Genomic DNA, 26,400 nt, shown 5'->3' on the forward strand with positions numbered 1-26,400 from the left:
CAGGCAGTCCCCACCGGATCCGCCTGGGATAAGGATCCGGCTGGGAAAGCCTGATGAAATTAGACACTTTTTTGTGAGAATAATTGAATTCAGCTCGCTGATAAAAGCAGTGAGATTATACAATTAGCCCATCCTGCTTTCAATTCTCTTTGGTCAATTAACGTAGACAACGGCGGCGGCCGGAATCGAATGGAAGGTGACAGGGTGGGGATGGTATAATGAGACGGGATTACGGGCGGCAGATGGTTCTACATAAGATAATGGAAGCAATTAAGAAGCCCAACGTTTTCATTGTCTTGAAATTAAGAGTCAAAGGTGACTGTTCGATGGATTCTAATCCTGGAAAATGAGGATTGATTTAACATTACATATTGATTCACAATCAATCAAAAAAAAATCCGTGGGTTCTTCTTTCAGGCAGAAAAAGACCAAGCTTCCGGTGTGTATAGATTTAACATGCAAGCTGTAGATAGTAAATTAAAAAAAAACACTAACAAAGTGACGAACAGCGACTGCCCCCACAGAAACTGTTGCCGGTCGGGTGCCACCCGATGAATGCTCTGCAAATGTAAATGTAAATGATGCAATTTAATTACAATTTGTATTCATCGCTGTAGAGACACGAACGCCACACTAACTATACTCTCTGTACAGCTCGGTACACGCGAAGGATTCGAACTCGGCGAAATGGAAAGCAATTTTAGGGGAGGTCCATTCTCTTTGTTTAATTTTCCGCTCGTTTCAGATCCAGAGTGGACACTGCGAAGAAAGCCGAGTTGGTGTGGGGGCAGAGAGTCGAAATGTAGTACAAGCCACGAAAAAGTGAATTTAAATTAGCTTTTAGTTGCGCAGGGTAGAAAACAAATTTGGTTTAAACAGTAAATAAATCATTGCAAGCTTTCGTTGCAGGTCTCGGATGACACGTCTTATGAGGGGGGAGGGAGGAAGGAAAAAGGTGCGTTGGATCAGCACAGATCAAAGCTTTTGAGTGAAATATTGAAACTTGTCTTGCGCCTACAGGAACAGGATGGGGTGGGAGGAAAATTTTGGTAAATTAATTCCATGTTTTCTAGCGATTCGTGCGTTTTTTTTTCTCGGTCAACTTTTGACTTGTCTTACGATTCTAGAAGAAATTAAGTCGTCGCAGAAAAAATATTCTTCATTAATAGCCAGTGGCAAAGAGCACTTCTCTGGTTAACTTTACGTGAGTGCTATTATCCACAGCATGACAGTCTGACATCGAAGAGCTAGAGCTGTCTTCGGCGGTAAAGTTTTCCCCCGAAGGCACCGGCGGTCACTTCACTGATTCATTTCCTATTATTAATTCCGTCTGCTAGAATTATCGTTCCATTTCGCTGTGGTCGTTTCAGAAGCTGCTGTCTGTCACGCGTAACTTTGATTTTTTATTTTCCTTCTGATAAAGGGGTAACCGATAGTGGACCTGGAAATCTTGGAGACATTACGATTGATGATGATTCGCCGTTTTGATTGCTAGATCAAAGTATATTTTATTTCCGATGGTAATGAAAACAGAAAGCTTTCATTTTTTTCGTGCTTCGCTAATGAATAGCTTGAAGGAATGAATTTTTTTTATTATTCATGATTTGCACAGGTTGTTATTAGAGGAGAAAAAACTGTCACCCTCGACGGTGGACCCTCGTAATATTATAGTCGTAAAACTGTGAGTTGAAGATTTAGTATGATCTAATACAGCATCATTATACATACACCCAACGCAAACGGGGAACATTTTATTACTTTGGGGCGATTTTTTATTACTTATTGTGTCTTATGACTGCGCATTATACACAAATAGTAATAACCGAAAAGTAACAAAAATTATGACGGCCACACGCTTGTATGTGTTTCTGCAGGAGAACATACAGCCAAGCACCGCAATGCATGTGTTAGCAAAACTTCACTCGCTGCATTTGTATTGATGCAACGATCAGGTTCATTTTTGTCCCCTCCCTTCATCCACACAAAATCAGAATCTCAACCGTCAACCTCAAATGTCTAATTAGAAACACTTTCGTTTCGTCCCCCAGTGTTTACTTGAAATGGAAATATGTAATACTGTCTGACCAGAGTTGCCGAAGTTGCGAATATTGTTCTGGATGGGCACGGGTTTTGTATTTTCAAACAGGTGCAAATTAGTTTCCATGAACCAATGAGTATGTGTTTTAGATATCTTGCAGGAAAGCGAATGTTTTTGTTTTCCCTAACGCAGTTTACAGATCGTGATGTCATTTCAAGACGCATTTCAAGTCTTTGAAATCATCAACGTTTGCATACTCTATGACGGGGGAAAAGCTGCTTGGCAGCTCTTGTCATATTTTTTCTCTACTCCGTATGCATACAACGAGCGAACTAGTACACGCACACCGGATGAATTGGAGATTGAAGAAACTTGTAACATGTGCAACATATACGACGGTGTGTGATTTTTTTTTTTTTGACTTGAGATGGAAAGGGAGCAGTTTTCGACAGAAAAAATCTTGCATGTGGTTGAAACGACCATTATTAGATAGTCGTACTTCCGTAACACGTGCTAAATATATGACAGTATGTGTTGTTACTTGACTGGGGAAGAATTTTATTGCCTTTTAAGTAAGAGGTTTGTTACCTAAAAGGCAACTTTGCGCTATTGCTTTTAAAGTAATAAGGAAAAGTTTTGCGTGTAGTATTATACATAATCTTGGAAATTGAATAGGAATTGTGAATTATTTTTGAGTTTAGGATTTGGAATTTTGTATTCAGGATTTATACACCATAGAATTCTGATTTTGAGATGTGCAAACTTGGAATTTAGTTTCATTTTCTCTTCAATTTTGCTTTCCATGTAGTGACATCATGTTAGCCTCTCGTATAAAGAAACAACGTTAAAGTCTGCCGTAGCCGGACGTCGTTTCGCAGAAGCACCATCAATTTAGCATTCCCATATATCACAAATATGGTCCGACTCGTGCACCGTGAAACGAGTTCGTCCCGTCATCTATCATGGCCAGAATTACTTTCCTATTAGAAAGAAATGTCAAGCGTAGAGTATGAAGTTTCCCATAGGAGGACAGTGCGCTTGTGAAATGAATTTTGAACAATTCGCAAACTCGAGTAGCAAAGCTGGAGTCAAGATGGATCGGATGCATAAATCTGGCAAAAAATTACCTCTGAAAGATTGATTCGAAATCTGGTGGTAGCAGCTTGATGTTGATCAGCAATAGTCTTTTTGTGCATCCGGTGATTGTTTATCAAACATTTGTCCATTTTTCACCTGCAGAATTAGGTCTTTTTAATCTGGTGGACTGATTTTCTTCATATGAAAGACCAAGCTCGGGGGATACACGAGCAATCCCGTATTGACCTAACCAAAGCACACACAGAAAGTGAGAGAGAGAGACGTGTATGCAAATATTACCTTTCAAATGATTGAAATCAGGAGGCATTCTACCGAGACTCGGCAAGAGTAATTCAAGTTCTTGTTTGTCCAGCCAGTTTGCAGAAAATAGGACAATACTGCAGCAGTATGCAAAGCATACTACCCGCAGAACCGTCTATTTACAATCGAACAATACGCTAAAGAGGTTCGTGCAGCTTCTCTGCATCAGAAATGGCACCGCGCAGGAAAAAGAAATTTTCTATTTCCGGCAGCTTGAACGAAAACATTGTTCAATTTCCGAATGTAGGATAAACCAGCCTCAGCCACCAAGTAACAGAATATTTCCAGCGAAAAGAAGGAATAAATTTATATTAAAAAAGTTTGAACGCATAATTCCAGAATTCCGCATAATTTGGCGCAAATGTGACACTGCTGTGACAGAGACCGATGATTACCGCATCCTGGGGAAGACAGAACAGGAAACACTCAACACAATGATGCACACCAAGAAGATGCAGATACGGTGGAAAGTGCTTTTTCCCTGAAAGTTGCATTATTTCTGTCGTGAAAAAAAATCCGTTTCAAAATTGGATTCTACCTCAAGGGACAGTGAGACGCAATATATATAAACAAAGATGAAACCCTGTTGCATTCATAGCTGGAAAGTTAATTAAACGCTTACTTTTTCATCGAGACAAACACCCATTTCTCCATCGCCCGATGATTTTCATTCGGGTGGAAAATCGTCTAGCCAAAATGCAAACATTTGCACAAACAGTTTTCCTAGCAAGGACAGTTCCAATGCCGTTGCTTTGTTTGCTCTGGCAATATGAATTGCTTAAGTGAAGAATTTTCTGCAGCCAGCAATTAGATTTGAACGATTTGCTGCGTGACTTTCGTTTCGTTCGTTCCCGGTGACAATTTTGTGTCTGGCTGCTCTACAACCCGATTGTGCCCAGATTACACCGCATCGGTAAGACACGATTCATCGAAATCGTCGCTATGTGCATAGTTAGTTAGTGCGGTGTGTGGTTTCCACTTGCTACCTCAGTTGGGTGGGAATGGAGGGAAAAGATAGCTACAAATCGGGTTTTTTGGTGTTGCCTTCCTTGTGGTACGGAGCCTAAACTGTCTCCGCTTATCGGGCTGTAATTATTCTTATCGAATTGCTTCTCTCGATCGGCACGCCCGCCCTCAATAGCTGACTCTGATTGCAATTTGTGGTCTATTCAACTTTTTGGGCACAACGACTACCTTGCCAGAATGACTCGGCTCGACTTGGATGAAAAATGAAACGCCTGGCACTTTTTGAGAATGATTCGAATTCTTGGTAGGATGTCGGATTGGGTGCACAGACGAAAATTATGGCTTTCGGAGTCGGCATCAAAATCTTTCGGTGTCAACTGTAAACTGTCTCAGGAAAATATATTGCAGATGGGGTAAAAACTTTTCAGAAATTTCCATGCAACTCGTTATCCACAAGAACATAAAACTTGCTGAATTATTTTGTCAAAATAGTAATAGGTACTCGATACTCAGCTATGTTTGCGAAATGATTTCTCGGATATTCGACGTAATTTTAATGAGCAAACGACGATCATCACGCTTATCAACATCATTACCAACATCATCCTCACCATTATCATTATCTTTTTCTTATTCTCTTTTTTCTTCTTCTATTACTTTTTTTCCTCTCTCTGTTTTTCTTATTTCCATTTGTTTTTTAAATTCATGTTCTTTTATAACAACGCTTATTTTATTCTAGTTAGTCTTTTTTATTTTATAATTCCTCTCTTTCTTATTCCAATTTCTATTTTGCTTCTTATAATTCCTTTTCTTCTCTTTCTTTTTTTAATTCCTATAATTTTAAATTCCTTTAATTTCTGATTTCATTCATGTTTTTTCTAATTAACCTCTTTTGTTTTATAATTCCTTTTTTCTCGTCTACTAATTCGTCTTTTTTCTATTGTTTTCTCTACTTCTTGTTTTCGTTTTTTATTCATGTTTCCCTTATCCTAGCTCCGTTTTTTCTTCTGTTCTTTTTTTCTTTTCTTCAATTTCTCTAATTCTCTCTTCTAATTCTTTAATCTTTTTTTTTTATTATTTTTCTCCTAATTTTTCTTCTTTCAATTCCTTCCTTTAATTTCTTTTTTTCTCCTCTAACAGCTCTCAATCTTTTACTATACAATTGTTTCTTACCCCCTTTTTTCTTCCAATTCCGCATATTCTGCTTTAAATTCTTGTTTATCTTATTCTCATTCCTTTTTATCTTCTAGCAACTACTCTATCTCGCTTCTATTTCCTCTTTTTCAACTTTTCATTTCACATTTTTTTCTCCCAAACCCAAAACCGGTCGGTTAAAAAAGGTAATTTTTACACTGTAAGAACCATAAGTGTTAGTGTAACATATATATAGAGACAGAAAAATTTGATAAAAAACAGATATTTGAAGTAGAAAAACAAGAGTTGGAAGTAGTAAAAGAGAAATATCTTTTGTTACTTCCAATTCTTGTTTCTTATGGTTCTTACAATGTAAAAATAACCTTTTTTAACCGACAGGTTTTGGATAAGCTGTTACTCATCTACAGGGCGATGCCCAACCTCTGTCTCTCTTTAAAATACTTCTTTTTCTGCTCTGAATTATTTTTATTTTCTAATTCCTTTTTTTCTTATTTTAATAACATTATCCACTTTGAAATATTAATTCCTCTTTGATCTCATAACTTCTAATTTTTTTCTATATTCTGTTTTTTTCTCTTCTCCTTCGTCATTTTCTTGTTTGTTCTTGTCTTGTTGTTCTTCTTTTTTTACTTCCTATGACTGTTTTTCTTTTACCTCCACTCTTTTCTCTTCCAATTCTTTTATTTTTATTTCCCGTTTATCTTCTCCTGATTCAACTTTATCTTCTTCTTATTGCTCTATCTTCTTCCAATTTCTGGTTTTCTTCTTTCAATTTCCATTTCTCTTCTAATGTTAGTTTTTTTCTTCTCTTTTTGTTTTTCTCCTTCTATTCTATACATTCTTCTCTTTTTTCATTCTTAGAATTTCTTGAATTTTTCTGATTTTCTCTTGTTGTCTCTTTTCCTCTAATTTCTTTTCTTCTTATTTCAGTTCCTTGTTTTCTTTTCCGGTTTCTTTTCCTATTATTCAAAGTTGTCCAATCTTTCAAATTTCTTGATAAATTTTTGTCAACTTCAAATTATTTTTATTCATTCATTTTTTCTTTTAAATTTTTTCTGATTTTTCTACCTCTGGTTCCTCTCTTTTTTCTTCTAACATACCGTTTTATTGTTCTTGTACCACTTTTTCTTCTTCTAAATTTTTTTTCCTTTCTCTCATTCCTCTTTTTTTCTCTTAGTCCTTCTGTTTTTTCCTTCTTCCATTCTCTCTATGAATTTTTCCGTCTCCACTTTCGTAGTTTTCTTCATCTAATTTTTTTGTCGTCTTATAAATATTCTCAATGTTTTTGCTTCATATTATAATTCTTCTGTTCCATCTTCTAATTCCTCTTTTCCACTAGTTCTTTTTCTTCTAATATATTTTCTCGTCTTTTCACTTTTCTTTTTATTCATTTTCTTTTTCTATGTTCTCGTTTTCTCCAATAATTCTTTTTAATTATTCTTATTTTCTCTACTCGTTCTCTTGATGCCACATTTTCTTCTTTAATTTTTCTTTTTCTTCTCATCTTAGTTTTCTTCCTCTGAATTATGTTCTTTCCCTAATATTCTAAATTTCCTTCTTCAATTCCTCCTATTTTTGATCTAATTAATCTTTCTTATTTTCGTTATTCTTATTCCACTCATTCTTGTTCTAAATTGTCCCACTCTTCTTTCTGTTTCTCATTCACTTCTTTTAACTCCTCCTCTCCTTATTGTGAATCTTCTATTTCCCTTCTATTTCCCTTCTTCATCTCTTCTTGTTTTCTCTTTTCCTTCCTTTAATAATCTTTTTTTGTCCTCTATCCTCTTTTCCTTCTTATTATTTATTTATCTTGTCTAATTCCTGTTTGTTGTACTATTTGTTTCTCTCTTTCTTCGATTTATTTCTGGTTTTCTCTTTTCCATTCCAAATCTCCTTTTCTTTTCTTAATAACTCTTTCCCTTTTCACACTCTTTAGCTTTTGTCTCTTTTTTTTCGTGTTTTGTCTCATTTATGTCTTTTATCTCTTTTATTTATTTTAGGTTCCTCTGTTTCTTCTTCTGATTTTTAATTTTCTTTTACTTATTTTTATATTTATCATATTGTTTGTTGTTTTTCTTTTTATTGTTCTTGTTAGTTTTTATCGTCTTCCCAAATCTCTTTTCTTCTCTTATTCCTGAAGTTTTTTGATAAATTTCTCTTTTTTCCTTTTATTTATTCCTTTTTCTTCCTCTGGTATCTCCCCTTCTCCTTCTAATTTCTCTTTTGAATTTCCTATTTTCTCGTTTTCTTCTACTAACATCTCTTTTTAATGTTATTTTTTCGTTTTTCTTTCAATGTATCCGATAAGTACTTCTTTTTTCCTCTTCCTAATTCTTTTTTTTCTTCTGGTGTCTCTCCTTCTCCTTCTCATTTCTGTTTTTCATTGTCTACTTGCTCATTTTTTTAATAACTTCTCTTGTTAATGTTTTGTTTTCCCTTTTTTCTTACTATTTTTCTTCTTTTCCTACTAAGTTTTCTTACTTCTTGTAGTTTTGTTTTCTTTTAATTTTTTCTCTCTCTCTCCGTTCTCTTTTTCTTATCATCACTTCTAGTTTTCCTATTTTTTCTCTTCCGTTCTTCTTAAAATTCATTTTTTTCTTTTTCCAATTCATCTTTTTTACTTTTAATAGTACTTTTTTCCTCCATAATCCTCTTTTTCTTCGTCTGATTCCTTAATATATATTTCCTTATTCCTCATTTTCTTCTGATTCTTCTCTTAGTTATTCAAATTACTTTTATTTTAATTCTTTTTTTTTTCGTCTATTTTCTTATTTCTTTTTCCGATTTTTTTTTATTATTTTTGTGCCAATCTATTTTTATATTTTTTGTATCTCTTGTATTCTTCTTACTATTTCTCTTAATCTATTCTTATTTCTTCGTTTCTTACTTATGATTTATCTTTTTCTTACTTTAAATAGCTTTTTCCCAATTTCTCATATTCTTTGTTTAATCTCTCGTTTTCTTTGTCTAATTCCTGTTTTCCTTCATCTAAATAATTTTTTTTTCTTTTCCTCATCTCAACTTATATTTTTATCAACTTTTCCTACTTTTTTCTTATACTTTTTTCTTCTGATTTTCCCTTTTCTGCTTTCAAATTTTCCATTTCTCTATTACTTACTCTTATTTTTCTATCTTATTCCTCATTTTCTGTTTTTTATTGTTCTTTTCATTATTCTAATTATTTATTTTATCATTCCTATTTTTTTCTCGATACTATATTTCTTCTTCTTATTCTCTAGATTCCTTTTCAAATTCCTTTTTTCTCCTCTTCCTTGAATCTTCTTCTGATTCCTCTATTCATATTCTAATTCCTCTTTTTCTTCTTATAGTTCCCATTTTCTTTGTCTATTTTCTCTTTTTCAACTAATTTATTTCTTTTTTTCTATATTTTACTTATAATTCCTCTTACTTCTGAGCCTTTTTTACAGTATCCCCTTTTCTTTGTAATCCCTTTCCTACTTCTTCTGAACCCTCATTTTCTCTTTACGATCTGATTCCTATTTTAGGTACCGTGGAATGGGGTGAAATTGATCAGTGGGGTGAAATTGATCACCTGAAAATTCGTGATAAAAAATACTAATCACAAGATATTGCTCTTACACCACTAGGCAATGTTAACGTGTCCTTAAACGCAACTTTCGCATGATTCACATACCTGTCAAAGCTAACCCTTGCATGCCCGGTGCGATTTTTCATATTTTAGAAAAATTCTTCTGACTCAGTCAAAACTCAATCAAATTTGATCAAACAAGTTTCCAAATAACAAAAAAAAGTATTGAATTTACTCAAAGTAATCTTAGTTGAGAGTTAGTTACGTTAAATTTGGAGAAGTGAGTAAAGTTTGATAAAAGCTCAAAAAATGTAATTTTCAACAATGATTATTCCATACCATTAAAGAAATACTGATGAATTCGCAGGAAACCACAAAGATCTGAATTTCAGAGCTAGTTTTTGAGCTTTTGCAACAAACCGAATTGAAATCGGTCTATCGACGATCAAACAAGAGCAAATTTAGCAACAAGCAGCTCATGAGCTAAAATAAACAAATTTTAACCTAAAATATCGTTATTTTCGTTTTCAAACTAGCTGTAAAAGATAATTTTCCAGTACAGAAATCATCATTTTTCTTTAGCATATCGAAAAAATTGACAAAACAATATATCGATTTCAATGGTGATCAATTTCACCCCAATTTACCTTTTAGAATTATCGAATTTATTTCATGAAGTAGACGATAGAAATTTCACCAATAGCCATAGAGGTTTACTGGAGCACATACCAGTACTTGTTTTAAAATTATGCTATTTAGGGAAAAATGTACATGAAGCTAGTTAATTGGAAATTGTTATAAAAATTGATCAATTTCACCCCGTTCCATGGTATCCTCATTACTGTTCTTCTTTTATTTTCTTTTTCAATTCTTCTATTGTTTCTTGTTTTTCGTCTAATTCCTCCTTTTCTTTCTGATTCCTCTTTTTTCTCGGTTCCTTTTATAGCACATGTTTTTGCAATTACCCATTTTCTCTATTATTTTTCTATTTCATCAATATCCTTTTCTAATTTTTCTTTTAATTATTCCAATTTTATTATTATTATTGTTATTACTCTTCTTCTCCTTTCAGTTCCCTTTTTCTTCTACTAATTCTTCATTTATTTCTTTAAATTATTCTTTTCCTATTTTTAATTTCTCTTTTTTCTTTTTTTTTCTTTTCCTTCTTCTGATTTCTCTTTTCCTTCTTCTAATTTCCCTTTTTCTTCTTCTTGTTCCTCTGTTTCTTCTTCTAATACCTTTTTTTCTTCTTCTGTTTTTAATATACGAACTCATCTTATTTAATTCATTTTCAGTTCTTATCAGCTAATCATAGTTGAACTGATTTGACTCCAAGATATGATTCACAAATCCAATCGACCAAAGGGGCCATCCACATACCACGTGGACAGATTTTTAACGATTTTGAACCCCCCTCCCCCCGGAAACATCTGCTCATAAAAATTCTATTTCTTTTGTATGGACCGTGGACATTACACATACACCCCCCTTCCCCCCTAAACTGCCCACGTGGTATGTGGATGGCCCCAAACTGAAATTGTGGATACGGAGCATCTTATTGGAAGGGAAATGTTTTACCACGCACAGCAAATAATTACTCCTCTGTTGCAAATCTAAATCGACAAAAAGAAAACCCCCTCTGAGCCCGGACGACTCAACGACAAACATCGTTAGACGAGCAGAATAGCAAACCTTTCCGGATGCTGCTAATTAACTTACTTTCGAAAAACTTGAAAATCAACATCCTCATTCCCTACGGGGTTCTTAACTTCGCACGAGATATTAAAATCCAAACCATGTTCAATTAATGGTAATGTCTTGTGCCTTTTCATCTGTAGCGCGTGAGCATCCTGCAGCCGGCACTAATTGGCAGCTGGCAGAAGTGATGGGAAAAAACCTCCATTACGGGGCACCACAGCATGTCTCTCTTAAGCAAATATAAAATCAAATGAACATATTCTTTCCCGTCCAATCTAAGCCGTAACCTAAGCCGTCCCATGTTGGCGATATGTTCGGACGGGTTTTTCCAAACAGCCATTCGAGTGTTTCGTTTGTTCCTTTCGTTCCAACTAAAACTGGAAGAATGTTTCCCCGTCCTGCTTCGTTCGATATCAAACATTTCCGGGGCTACCATTATAACATGCTAGCTTCTCGCAGAATCCACTTGTTATTCTCGCCGGTTATCCTAGCACCTACGGCTGACCTACGGGTGAAGCAATTTTATTTAATTTTCGAATTTTATTTGCCTTCCATTACCGAGCGCCCTGGAAAGGCAAGCAATCGGCACAGCGGAGTCCCGGCGAATCCTTTCATTTGCATATGCCGCTCGGATATTTATCTCTAAGCAGCATTAATATATGCAGATGGAGTCTGCCCTTTGCACAGTAGATGTCATGTTGATTAAACGGAAGTCAGAAGTAGACTTTAAAAATAGTGCAAATATATCGAAATTTCAATTTAAAATTTAGTAGGAAGTATTCATGATTTTTTCGTCAAACTCGAACTGCAGCTAATTTTAAAAATTATTAAGAACTTAAGCACCATGCATTGTTGCAAAGTAGCAACAATAACAACTCTGTAACAAAAAAAGCAAACTATGCAATTTCCAGGTAACGACGCTTAAGTTTACATTTCGATAGGAAAACTAGAAAAGTTACTTGCAACGTGACAAAAAAATTTCAAAACAATATAAATAGATAAGTTTTGTTTCAAAAAATGGTGCAAGTGCTGCTTGAATAGAACGAAGGTAAAGAGCTGTGCAAGGGACATTTCGACCATTCACAGACGGTTAATTGAATCAACTCCGGCTATTGGCTGTTGTAGATTATTTCTAACTGTAAGATTTGAACTCACTCCACGATAGGTTAGAATCAGCGAGTGCCCATAATGATTATCACGCTGCATTGTGCAATGTTTCATCATTAAACACGGGAACGCGTCTGTTGATGCTGAGGCTAAAGAGGTTGACGGCTGATGTTCAACGTGTAAAGGACCACCGGCAGCGAATAAGCAGAGCAACTACCCGCAGATATGTGTACAGAGAAATAGTGACCAAAGGCAGAGGCGGGGAGTTGTACGTTATATGGATGGCAGAGGGCAAAGCTCACCGGACCGGCCAGCATCTTTGTGTAGTGTCAAAAGAGGCAAACAGTTCATTGGAGAATATGATAGGTAAAGTTGAGCATAATCTATTCAGCTCGGACTTTTGCATACATATACATTATACCCCACCGAACAGACGGACAAGTGCATGGTTGTGTATGTGTTCGTATGTGCTCGAAAATATTCTACGCTTCGATGCATTCATGTTTTGTTGCGATTGGGGAATATGAGCATTAAAACACCAGGAGGAAGAGAACGTCATATCCGATGAATCTATTGAAAAGAGCCCTTTGTCTTACCGTTTGAATAGAATATCCGGGCTGTTGCTGGTGGAAGATGATGAAACAATCTCGCAGTCAAACATTCCGAATGTTTGATCCATTGAAATGGATTCATGAAGACGCACTGATCGTCTGCAGATAAGCGTAATTCTGACAAATGACAGAATAAATTAGTCATTAGTGTTGTTGAAGTTATTTGGGTAGATATATTTTTGCAGGCATTCATCTTTGATGTTAATTTTTTTCCTGCTTCTGGTTTCTGTTTTCAAGCTCTTTCAAAGAAAACAAACCTTTTCATGTTAACTGAAATTTATTGGAGCTCCATGCTAAAAACTACTAAAGCTAAAGTATCGCTGAATCTGCTGAATCCATCCGGGAATATCAAAGCCATGTCGTTGTAATCTCCACAGCAGAATCCTCAGCTGTTGCGAGCTCTGTAAAGACACAAAAAAGTTTGTATTTTCACCAGACCCAATCAAAATAGGTTGAATAAGAAAACTTTTCGGAATCAATTTCACTCCGTTAATCCTCCCTGGTGACGGTTGGTACGCTGTCATGTGCTTCGACTCACGCTTCTTACCTGCAGCATATTGAGCACACTTTCGAACTCCCCGCTGCCGATCTGCTCGAAAAAGTACGAGAAATCATTGCTGGTCTCCAGTTTGTCGAAGAATAGCAGGATTATCTCGTCCTGTGGCAGCAGTGCTAATATGTCATCGACTAATCCGTTCAGTCCCCGGGTGGTGAGATTTACTGCAATCAATATCGTACGGAAAAACAGGCGCACACATTTGGTCACGATGTCCGAACGGCCATTAGAGTTGGTTGTATTAATGCAAGGAAATAGAAAAGAAGGAAAAAAAAAGTTAACATGCATCAATCTGTTGCTGTGAAACCAAATAAACCACAGGGACGGAGAACTCGCAAAAGATCATCAATTTAGCTTACCGTAGACATTTTGGAGAAGGAATCATGTCTATATCAAACAATAATTTCAGCTGTTGAGGAGACATCAGTTCCCTAAGTTTTTTGAACCTCAATAATTGATCCGATAAATTTTGGGCAAGAGCCTCTGTAAATCAAATTTCAAAAAACTTTTTTCTAGTCACTAGTGCTTGACAAAAAACTGTTATTTTTATTGATACAGAATTTCTGTGTCAAGTTTTATTTGGAGTTAAAACAAACATTTAAACTCTTTTTTTTTTTCTTCACATAACATTTATTTGACACGGCACAAATACAATTTAATGTTTAACGGCGCCAATTATATCTGATGACTTAAAAACTAAAGCAAATTTTTTATCCTCGCTGCCGACTACGAGCTGAAATTAAGTCTAACTTAAAACTAGCATGGGATTTCCAATCAGTGTTTTGTTGTTCAATGGTCGTCTGATAATCGTCGAATGGCATGTATGGATTCGTTCTGCTGAGCCACGATGTCGTGAGTTGGGACAGAGGCTCGTAGTCCTTGGGTCCTGGTTCTGTTGTGCGGGGTCTGGTTGCTGGTTTTGTGCTTAAGGTTCAAACGTGTTCTTGTCTTGTTCTTGTTCTTGTTGGGTGTAGACGGAGGGGAACGGGACTAGACTGGGGCGTGGATGGATTTCAGGAAAACGTATATAAGGGACATGTAGGATAGGTCACGGCTCGCCAAGACATCACGAACAGGAACAGCCGGCTGTCTACCCTCGGCCTGCAGGGAAGCTATTAATTTAGACCTGGCGTCACGGTGTACAGGGCATGACCAAACCACATGCTCTATGTCGTGATAACCTTCACCACAGGCACAGATACCACTTTCCCCGAGCCCAACACGACGGAGGAGCGCGTCAAATCTATAGTGATTGGACATAAGCCGGGACATCACGCAAATGAAATCCCGACCTACATCCAACCCCTTGAACCACGGGTTCGTCGATACTTTGGGGATTATGGAATGTAACCACCTTCCCAATTCCCCTCTGGTCCAAGCATTCTGCCAACTGATGATCGTATTCTGACGTACAAGTGCGAAAAATTCATTAAAGGCAATTGGTCTTTCATAAATATCACCGTTTGTTGCGCCCACCTTAGCCAAAGAGTCCGCTTTCTCATTACCCGGTATCGAGCAGTGAGAAAGGACCCACGCTAAGGTAATCTGAGTAGATTTTTCGGATAAAGCACTCAGATGTTCCCGTATTCTCCCCAGGAAATACGGAGAGTGCTTAACATCTTTCATCGATCGGAGAGCCTCAATGGAACTGAGACTGTCCGTAAAGATGAAATAATGGTCCGTGGGCATTTTTTCGATAATCCCTAGGGTGTACTGAATTGCAGCTAATTCTGCGACGTAAACAGAAGCAGGATTATCGAGCTTATGGGAGACGGTTAAATTGTTATTGAAGATACCGAAGCCAGTGGACCCATCAAGAAGTGATCCGTCAGTGTAGTACATATTGTCGCAGTTGATGTTTCGATATTTATTGGAAAAAATTTTAGGGATCTGCTGCACGCGTAAATGATCCGGGATTCCACGAGTTTCTTCTATCATGGATGTATCGAAAAACACAGTAGAATCAGAAGTATTTGATAAGTCGACACGATTTGGAATATTCGAAGAAGGGTTAATATTTTGGGACATGTGATTGAAATACAATGTCATAAAACGGGTTTGAGAATTAAGTTCGATTAACCTTTCAAAATTTTCAATCACGGGACGGTTCAAGACCTCACATTTGATTAGAATACGAGAAGACAGGCTCCAGAAGCGGTTTTTCAATGGTAGTACTCCAGCTAAAACCTCCAAACTCATCGTATGGGTCGACTGCATGCAACCTAAGGCGATACGCAAACAACGATATTGTATTCGCTCCAGTTTGATCAAATGTGTGTTTGCTGCGGAGCGGAAGCAGAAACACCCGTATTCAATAACAGACAATATCGTTGTTTGGTAAAGCCTTATAAGGTCTCCTGGATGGGCTCCCCACCATTGTCCGGTTATTGTACGAAGAAAATTCACTCTTTGTTGACATTTTTTCATCAGATACCTCACGTGACAACCCCAGGTGCCTTTAGAGTCGAACCAGACACCAAGATATTTGTGTACCAAAACCTGAGAAATCGTTTTACCCATTAATTGTGTTTGAAGCTGAGCAGGTTCATGCTTCCTAGAAAAAACTACTATCTCAGTCTTCTCCGGAGAGAATTCGATACCTAGCTGTAAAGCCCAAGCAGACAAATTGTCCAAGGTATCTTGCAATGGTCCTTGCAAATCGGCAGCTTTGGCTCCTGTAACAGAGATTACACTGTCGTCTGCAAGTTGCCTTATCGTGCATGAATTTGCCAGACATTCGTCGATGTCATTTACATAAAAGTTGTAAAGAAGGGGGCTTAAACATGAGCCCTGGGGAAGACCCATGTAGCTAATGCGAAAAGTTGCCAAATCGCCATGCGTAAAATGCATGTGCTTTTCGGACAACAAGTTGTGCAAAAAATTGTTCAAAATTGGAGAAAATCCTTGTCGGTGAAGTTTACCCGAAAGAATGTCAATAGAAACGGAATCAAAAGCCCCCTTAATGTCCAAGAACGCAGACGCCATTTGTTCTTTACGAGCATACGCCAGCTGAATATCTGTTGAAAGCAACGCAAGACAATCATTCGTCCCTTTGGCACGGCGGAAGCCAAATTGAGTTTCTGATAGTAGACCATTTGATTCGACCCAGTGGTCTAAACGACGGAGTATCATTTTTTCCATCAATTTCCGGATACAGGATAGCATTGCAATCGGCCTATAAGAGTTGTGATTAGAAGCTGGTTTCCCTGGTTTTTGGATGGCGATCACCTTCACGTGCCTCCAATCCTGCGGTACAATGTTTTGCTCCAGGAACTTATTGAACAAGTTCAACAAGCGCCTCTTGGCATTGCCGGGTAGATTCTTCAACAAGTTGAATTTGATTCTATCTAATCCAGGCGCGTTATTGTTACAGGACAGGAGGGCAACTGAAAGTTCTGCCATCGTAAAAGGTGATTCTATCGCGTCGTGGCCCGGAGACGCATCGCGAACAATATTTTGCTCAGGAACAGAGTCCGGACATACTTTCCTGGCAAAATCAAATATCCACCTACTTGAAGACTCCTCGCTTTCGTTGACCGTTACGCGATTCCGCATTCTTCGGGCTGTGTTCCAAAGAGTGCTCATCGATGTCTCCCTCGACGTCTCGTTCACGAACCGACGCCAATATCCACGTTTCTTTGCTTTAGCCAAGCTTTTAAGCTTGGTATCAAGCTCCGAATACCGTAAATAGTCGCCAGGTATACCTCCCGTCTGGTAGGCCTTAAACGCGTCGGATCTTTGCGTGTAGACATCGGAGCACTCTTGGTCCCACCACGGAGTGGGAGGCCGTTCTTTGATCGTTACGCCGGGATATTTCTTCGTTTGGGCTTGCAACGCGGCGTCGAGAATCAAGCCCGCGAGGAGGTTGTATTCTTCAAGTGGTGAATGATGTTGAATCGACTCGACCGCTTTTGAAATCATTTCCTCGTATAACTTCCAATCGACATTTCGTGTGAGGTCATACGGAATGTCAATTGGTCGCATGCGAGTTGACCCGTTAGTAATTGAAATAAGAATAGGCAGATGGTCGCTACCGTGAGGATCGAGGATTACCTTCCATGTGCAATCCAACCGTAGCGACGTCGAACATAAGGATAGATCCAAAGCGCTTGGGCGCGCTGGAGGTTTCGGGATACGTGTCATTTCACCGTTGTTTAAAATAGTCATTTCGAAGTCATCGCAAAGGTTATAGATTAAAGAGGAGCGGTTATCATTGTATGGGGAACCCCAAGCCACGCCATGAGAGTTGAAGTCTCCCAAAATCAAACGTGGCGAGGGAAGAAGTTCTATTAAATCAAAGAGCAGCCGTTGCCCAACCTGTGCTCTGGGGGGAATATATATTGAGGCAATACAAAGCTCTTTACCTTGTATTGTCATTTGACATGCGACAACTTCGATGCCTGGAATCGAGGGGAGGTTAATACGATAGAAAGAATAGCACTTTTTAATCCCTAAAAGTACTCCTCCATATGGGGTGTCTCGATCAAGGCGAATAATATTAAAATCATGGAAGTTGAGATCAATATTTGAAGTAAGCCAAGTTTCACAAAGGGAAAATGCATCGCATTTGTTTTTATTTATCAAAACTTTAAACGAATCAATTTTTGGTAAAATACTTCTACAATTCCACTGTAAGACAGAGATAGAATCCTTCATATACGCAGTTGAATTAGGCATCGAAGGATACAATCGCTGCAAGGAGAGGCCATTGGGCAGTCAACTGCTTCAAAAATGATCTAACTGTTGGGAGGAATGCTGTAAGAAAAATTTTAATTGGATCGGGTACATTGAAAGTTTCAAAAATCCAGTCCACAATGTCAGAAAATTTCACTAATCCAGAGTTTGTTTCATCAACTGGGAGTGTAAAAGGAGCAACTGGGGTTTTAGATGTTCCTGGCAGTGCTGGGAACTCCTTCTGGGACTTTAAATTTGCCAGCCCAGGAGGAGTTTGCTTCGGTTTTTCCGCAGCACTGTTTGGTTTGTTTGTAACCTTCATTTCACTTTGAGAAATCTTAGGACCTTTTCTGGGAAGTTTAGGAGAGGAAACACTTTTCCTCTTTCTAGACTCCCCAGGATTGGCGTAAGATGCTCCCGCTGGTGAATCGTCAGAATCGGTTTCCTCAGAGGGCAACAGATCGAAGGGGTTCGAAGTAACGGGAGAAGTGGTAACGGTCTTCTTCAGCATGTCAGCGTAGGAACGCTTTGAACGCTCTTTGAGAGACCGTTTTATTTTATCCCTGCGCTGCATGTACACCGCACATGTCGAGAGCTCATGCAGATTTTCTCCGCAGTGAATACACTTTTCAGCGTTAACACTGCAAGAATCTTCCGCATGAGACTCCCCACACTTGCCACAACGTGCCTTATTGCAGCAGTAGGCGGCTGTATGGCCTAACTGCTTGCAATTCAGGCAGTTCATGACGCGGGGCACGTAGAGCCTCACAGGGAGACGAACCCGGTGGATCGAGACGTGGCTTGGTAGTGCAGACCCGGCGAACGTAACTCGAAACGAGTCTGACGGAGTGTATACTGTTTTGCCACCGATGATCGATGCTGACCGCAATTGCTTGCAGTCGAGCACCTTTACTTCGGGACACGTTTTGTTCTTAAAGCACCCTTTGGCACTTTGCAGTATACACTCGACGGACAGACTCGAATCGGTTATGACACCGTCGATCTCCACGTCTCGTGCGGGTATGTAAACGCGATACTCGCGTGTGAAGAGCTCAGAGCAAGCTATATCGTTGGCCTCTTTCAGGTTACCGACCACGACACGGAGCTTGTTAGGCCGGACCTTGGAAATTTCGGTCACGCCCTTGTACTCCTTCGTCAGGTCTTTAGAAATCTGCAAGAGGTTCAACTTTTTCGATTTCGGTCCTGCCTTTGGCCGAAAATAAACAGTATAGCTGCCCTGGGCTCCGTCTGGGTAAAGCCTGGGGCGAGGGGGGACTGAAGAATGAACAGGGGAGGGGGTAACAGAAGGGTCAGGGTCAGAGGGGTTCGGGGATGGTGGCGCGGGAGGCGAGGGATCTACATCCATCGCGCTATGTTTAGCGCACTAGCGCTGACAAGAACACGTACCTTTTTATTTCTCCCTTCCAGTAAGGTTGGTTGTCCGATCGTTCGAAGTAGCAGCCGTTACAGCCAGCAGCACCAATACAGCAGCACCAAACAGCCACCAGCAGCGAGCCAGGTGTGAGATCACTCCACACAGCGATACGACTCGCTGACACTGATGGCTTCTTCTTTTTCCTCGTTTGTGTCTCGTCCACTGCTGTAGCACAATCCAGCCAGCAGCCAAATCGGCTTACGCACCAGCTGGCAGTCACGATGCGAAACAGTTGCACAAAGGAACGACCTTGAACCCGGATTTATTTCACTCGACCAGGCAAACAATGCCAACACTGGTTCACACGTCTTTTGTTTTATACTCTATCGGACCGATCACCAAACACGTCCAGTACTGATGCGTGTTCGGCACAGAATGATTTAAACTCTTATTTGAAACAAAAATTTTATACAAAAAAATGATATTTTTTTAACAATCATTCAAAACTCGACGTGGTGAAAATTCATATTTCAAATAAGTTTGACATGTTGTCAATGAGTTCAATTTAATTATGTTCGATATCTACCCTTCAAACGTGTTTTTTTTTCTAAACTGAGTTAGGAATCGTTTCAGAAGAGGCTCCCGGCAAATTTCAGCTTAATTTCATCATTTCATTTTATACTTTGACTTTTTTTGGCCTTCAGAAGTATTTTCGGCGATTTCTAGCCTTACTCGGAATCATTTCCTGTTCGAGTTTTTTAAATAAACATAAAACTCTACATTTCGCGCGGTCATTCCGATTTGAAGACTTTCCTTTTCATTTTATTTCTTCCAGAAACGTTTACTATCAAACGCGTCTGATACAGTTTTTTTCCGTCTGGCGTAGATGAGTTGATTTTAAAAGAAACTGATAACTGTTTTTATTGACGGAGTGACTGACGTAGAGTATGATTCTTTCCTTTCCTCCAGCGTGTCATTTGAAATTAGCACCTCATCACGTAATATGATGATTGTGTTTTGGTATAAAAGCTGTGTTAAATCGGAATCAATCCACGCAAGTTCCGATATATATGCCGGAAGATTTTTTTGTTGTTGTTGCTGTTGATGCCCCACAGCCATTCAGGGTTGTGAATCCGGTATCACTCCCGCAGGAAGGTTGCGAGCATGTTTACAATTTTCATGTCATGTTACCCAATTTTGAATTCATCCCTTCGTTACATATCGTTCCGATTTTCTTAATTTCCTCTTCCTTTTGTATGCAGGCTTGTAAATGGTCACGGTAAAACAATTTTTCATTGCGATAATCGTCTTCTTTCGCTTCTGACGGTGGCAAAGCACGTTGTCTAAGTACAATCTTGAAAAAAAAAAATTCCAAATGAGTACTTGCCACCACGACGTTTTTTAATAAGAATTACGCACGTAGTGTGCAGAGATGTGACAAATTACTTATATCATTGATTTTGTAATAATATTTCTTAACAGAAGTAGAATGAGTTAGACAAAAACAGAACAAAATCAAATCAACAAAAAAATGACAGGGAACATCTCTTTGACGCACGAATGTTGAATAACCATTTTTTCTATGTGCGAGGGCCGAAATTCGTTCTAGATTTGCGAGGGAAAGTCTACTGCAACGCACACAACCGAAGCGAATCAAATGAAAGTGTCGACCGTTTACGAGCCCGACTATAGGTAAGCCTCCTGTTTCGTCAGCGCTAAGAGTCGTTTTTAGTTGATAAGCGTCCGGTTGTAGTGACGTTGATAACCTCCGCTTTCAATTAAAAGTTATTTCTTTTTTTTTCTACTTTAAAGTCTAAAGCCATGACAAATAAATTAAAATTCAAAACTTCTGAATTGCTAAAGATGTGATATAATTCACAGAACTACATGTAAGTGAAAAATCATGACTTTTCATGCTTAGTTTACTTTCTAGTCGATTTCTTGATTGGGAAAGAGAGAAGTCGCTTTTGAAACACTCTCCCTAATACGCCTGTCCATTCATAATGCTTGAGAGAACAAAGTACTTCACTTTCCACGGATACAAACCAAGATATTGTCAATGTTTATTGAGAACCTTAGCGACACATTAGCTGAGAGCACCCTCCTCCCCCCTTTGTTCTGTATGGCTCACTTCATATTCGCTCTTCTTCCAGTGTGTACGACCATATATAAAAGTCCAGGAAATTAGGGTACGGGGAGCTGTAAGGCCACCAACCTTATCGAGGAAATCAGTCAAATTCTCCGGATACTACGTTTGGACGATATTCGCCGTGTGGGCCGGTGCGCCTTCCTGTTGAAAGATGTAATGATTCTTCCCGAAGAGGTTCCGAAACTACATGACGATGTTTTCCACATTTTTCTCCATAAACACCAGTAGGAGTTCCTCACTCCTGGATACGGGCCCCAAACCATCACCGACGCGACGCTCTGAAGCTGCGGGCTATTTTTATGGGACGAGGGATGCTGACAAACGTCGGCGCTCATAGTTGATCATTTTGGACATTGTGCAGTTGTTGCAAGCAAAGAGTTTCTCATCGGGAAACAGTTTGATCTGTCCAGCTTCTTCATCGTTGTAGCCCCCCTTACTCCGTGAATCTTGTGTTCCGTTTATTATTTGTATCCCAGGTCCTTCGTCATGATGGCGTGGGTAAACCCGATCCAGGTTAGCAGCGGTTTTTTTTTTCGACGAACTCGCTCCCTTCACACCGTGAGAATTCAACTGCCGGAACATGTCACTGGATCGCTGGGTACGCGAAACTAAGAGTATCTGTCAAGTAGTAACCCAAGTAACACAAAAAAACATGTTAGAAAAGAATTTACAATGACCGTAGTCATATAAGAGTACTATAAGCGCAATTGCAAACTTGTGTTGTTATATTCGTTGTGTATCGTCAACCAGTACGGACGTGTTTTAATTAGCTCTCGGCCACACGCGAATTTAAATTTTTGTTTTTTGTTTACATTCTTTTTCCGCTTGTAGGAGCTTTTGTGCCAGTAAGTCAACTCAAGCTCCGCGCGAGTAAGTTTGTGCGTTATTTACACTTTTTTTGTAAACATGACATCGTTAGTTAGTGGAAACTGTGTGGTGTGCGGTTTTGGGTCTTCGGACAACCGGAACTTATGGAAGTGTGAGGGGTGTTCCCTACGATTCCATGCCGCGTGCGCAGGTGTTCAACGAAACATGGAAGACCAGATTAGATCCTACATGATGCCAGCCTGCAATGATTGTCAGGAGCGAATCGCGATGGAATTAAATTTTCGTCACTTGGTACACCAGCAGGCTCTTCTTGCTGACTTAGTGAAAAAGCATAGCGAAGCAATACACAAATCGACGTTGACATTGCAGAAAATTGGAATCGTTCAAGAGGCACTCGGACGACAAGAAACTCTATTCGATGAACTAAAACAGGAGCTTTCGTCTGTTAAAAAAGTGAACTCTCCTACAAAAGTAGTGAGACAAATCAATAACCACGTGACGACACTTTTCGACGATGCTATAACTTCCGCTAAAGTTAACATGACTGAGTCGCTTGGGATACTTAGCAACTCGATTACAAATAAGCTGACCAGTCATATTGATGAAATAACTAATAAAGTCGACGAACAGCTTGAAGCTGTTAATGAAAATTTGATCGATGTGGCCACTTCTAAGACTCAATGTAGTGTTCTTGAAATCTTGGAAGAATTTCGAATAATTAGCAGCAGAATTTCTGAGTACACGCCAAGAATGATGCCCATCGAAAACAGCATTGGCTATCCAAGTGTGGCAGTGGAAATAACTATGGCCGGCCAGCCTTCAAATGATCTTCCAAACAGTGGATGGCGTTTCCTTGGCTCGAGAAAAGTTTGGAAACAGGACTGGACAGCGTACGATACAAAATTACACCGTATTATGCAGCAGCAAAAACAAGCTGACAAAGCAAGAAAACGGAGGGCCAGAAGACGAAATCATTATAGGCGAAATAATTACAACAGAATCAACAACCCTAGAAATAACTACAACAGCAATTACTACAATAACAATAACAATTCCAACAACAACCGCAACAATAAGAACTACTTCAACAATAACAACAACAATCAGAACCAGAATCGCAACCTCAACTTTAACAGAAATCTCGATGATAACCATCAAAGTACCAATCGAAACAGCTACAACTTCAACACCAATAGTAACCGTAGATATACCAACCACAACCGTCACGTCAACAACAGTTTTTGGAATAATAACAATAGCCCCAACTATAACATGGCCAACAGGCAACAAAATAACGTCACCAACTCCAACAATAATCAACAACACACCAACTCTAATCGTTTCCATGCAAATCAACTGTTACCACCTGACAGAGTGCTTCTTGCAGCAGCGAAAGACCGATTCTCCAGACCTCAATCTAACTTCATTCCTACGATTCAATTTCAAAGAGGCGAAACTCTTAACCCATACCCGGCGAACGACGAGTTTTCACTTTCTCAACCCCAGATGATCAGCGATCCTGCACACCTTCCTACTTCACAATGCATTGCGTGCTCATCTAGGCACTCGTGTCTTAAACGCAATTGACTCACTCATCAGAGGACCGTTGCTGGTGATAATTTTGTTCAACCTAGAGATGTAGGAAATGACGCGACCTGCTCTGCTCTGGTAAACACTTCTGTTAATAATGACTCTCATTCTTTAGCTTCTACACTCGAACACCCCACCACTACCGAGATCTCTGTATATTGCCAAAATTTTAACCGCATGCGAGGCGCTCACAAAATTAACGAAATTCAAAAAAATGTACTATCCTGTTCATTTTCTGTTATTTTAGCAACCGAAACCAGCTGGGATGAGGGTGTTCGCAGCGAAGAAGTCTTCGGTTGCCGATATAATGTCTATAGAAATGACCGTAACAATCAATTATCTGAAATGAAACCCGGTGGTGGTGTGTTGATTGCGGTGTCAGTAGACTTTAATTCAGCGCTTATCGACACCATTCAGTTTAAAGAGTTCGAACATGTTTGGGTGAAAGCAGAACTAGCAGGAGAGACACACGTATTTGTCTCTGTCTATTTCCCTCCAAATAATGCGCGGAATGAAATCTTTGAAAAGTTTCTTCATGTTGTTGAAAATATTGCATCTAAGCTGTTACCTGAAGTAAAACTCCACATATACGGTGATTTCAACCAACGCAACATTGATTTTATTCCGGACATCGATAACCATAGCATTTTACTTCCTATTATTGGCGAAAATGAAACGCTGCAACTTCTTTTTGATAAAACCTCTAGTCTTGGTCTTAACCAAATAAATCATGTGAAAAATGGACAAAATTGTTATCTAGATCTGTTAATGTCCAACATTAGTGAAGACTTTTGTGTGACGAATTCATTACAACCATTATGGAAGAACGAAGTTTATCATACAGCAATAGAGTTTTCTTTATTTGTGCATGCGAATAAAAGACCTGACGAATATGAATTCGAAGATATTTTTGACTTTCAGTCAGCAAACTATGATGAATTAAAACATAAACTAAATAGTATCAACTGGCAAGATGTATTGTTTGAAGACGGAAACGTCGATTCGGCTATAGAAAATTTTTATAACATATTATCTGATTTATTTATTAGCGAAATACCATTGAAAAGAATAAGACGTCATGGCAATTCCAAATACCCAGTCTGGTACAATAGACAAATTAAAAACTTAAAAAACAAAAAACAAAAAGCACATAAAAAATACAAAACTCATAAAAATCGTGATGCTTTAACAACTTATCTTAACATTTGCGGCGAATTAAACGATGCCATTAGTAACGCGTTTGTAGAGTTCACATTAAAGACTGAGCTTGAAATCAAATCCTGTCCAAAGATGTTTTTCAAATATGTTAAATCAAACTTAAAATCTGAAAATTTTCCTTCAAAAATGCAACTGCATGACAAAGTTGAAGAGAACCCGGCATACATCTCTGATCTATTTGCTGATTTTTTTCAACAAAATTATACAACTTTCTCCGAATCAGATCGTGACTATACATTCTTCACCAACTTTCCTGAGTTTCCCAACTATTTCAATAATGAACATGTCAGCGCACGCGAAATTGAAGATACTTTAAAAGCTCTGGATGCGTCTAAAGGTCCGGGACCAGACGGAATTCCGCCAGCATTCATGAAACATTTAGCTAAAGAGCTAACTTCCCCACTGTTCTTGATTTTCAATATGTCGCTGGAATCCGGTTGCTTCCCGAAATTCTGGAAAAACTCATATCTAGTGCCTGTGTTCAAATCTGGTAAAAAAACCGACATTAGCAACTATCGAGGCATAGCCATTCTTTCCTGTATACCTAAGCTTTTTGAAGAAATAATAAACAAAAAGTTATTCCACCAAATAAAAAATAGAATTACCCCAACGCAACACGGTTTTTTCAAAGGGCGCTCAACAACAACTAACTTACTCGAGTTTATTAACTTCTCTTTGAACGCAATGGATAAAGGTAATTATGTTTAAACCTTATATACTGACTTCAGTAAAGCTTTCGATCGCATTGATATACCCCTGCTTCTCTTCAAGTTACGAAAAATTGGAATTCATCCACAATTACTCAAATGGATTGAATCGTATTTGACAGATCGTCAACAAACAGTCAAATTTAAAGGTAGAATATCGAAACCTATTCAGGTAACCTCAGGAGCTCCTCAAGGCTCTCACTTGGGCCCTCTACTATTTATATTATTTGTAAACGACATTTCCTTTATTCTAAAACATGTAAAAATTCTTATTTATGCCAACGATATTGAACTTTTCATTGAAATTAAAAACGCTGATGATGTAAATATTTTTCGTAACGAGATAAAATATTTTACATTTGGTGTAAAAAAAGCCTTCTTCAGCTAAACGTTAAAAAATGTAGTTCGATGGCTTTTGGCTGAAAAAGAAACATGCCAAGCAATATGATTTCCTTAGAAGATCAGGTAGTAGAGAAAAGTGAACGAGTTAGGGACTTAGGTGCCATACTCGACTCAAAATTAACATTCACTGATCACTACAATACACTGCCGCTTATGGCAAGTCCGTCCTAATTGCATTTTTGTCAATTTTGAGTTTATTTATGGAATCAATTCCTTTTTATATCTGCTTTCGATAAAACAAATATTTTTGAGTACTTCGTTCTGAGGAGTTATGAAAAAAATAGCAAGTCGGTTTGTCCCATAACAAAAGTGATCGCAAGTCGGTCCCACTGCAAAAATCTTCGCAATTTAACCCCACAGCTAATAATGATTATGAAA

General features: G+C 38.5%; 1 protein-coding gene across 1 annotated transcript in view; it reads right to left on the minus strand.

Moving 5' to 3' along the window:
• Positions 1 to 12,781: 12,781 nt before the first annotated feature.
• Positions 12,782 to 26,400, minus strand: part of LOC129724389 (protein G12-like) — a 30,424-nt gene continuing 16,805 nt past the window's right edge. The window contains exons 2-3 of the mRNA XM_055679267.1: positions 13,071 to 13,243; positions 12,782 to 12,924 (exon numbers count right to left, since the gene is read on the minus strand). Coding sequence (XP_055535242.1) covers positions 12,817 to 12,924; positions 13,071 to 13,243 — 281 coding nt within the window. The 3' untranslated portion in view covers positions 12,782 to 12,816. The remainder of the gene's footprint in view (positions 12,925 to 13,070; positions 13,244 to 26,400) is intronic.

Source organism: Wyeomyia smithii, chromosome 2 (genome assembly GCF_029784165.1).
Source record: "Wyeomyia smithii strain HCP4-BCI-WySm-NY-G18 chromosome 2, ASM2978416v1, whole genome shotgun sequence".
In the NCBI taxonomy this organism is placed as follows: Eukaryota; Metazoa; Arthropoda; class Insecta; order Diptera; family Culicidae; genus Wyeomyia; species Wyeomyia smithii.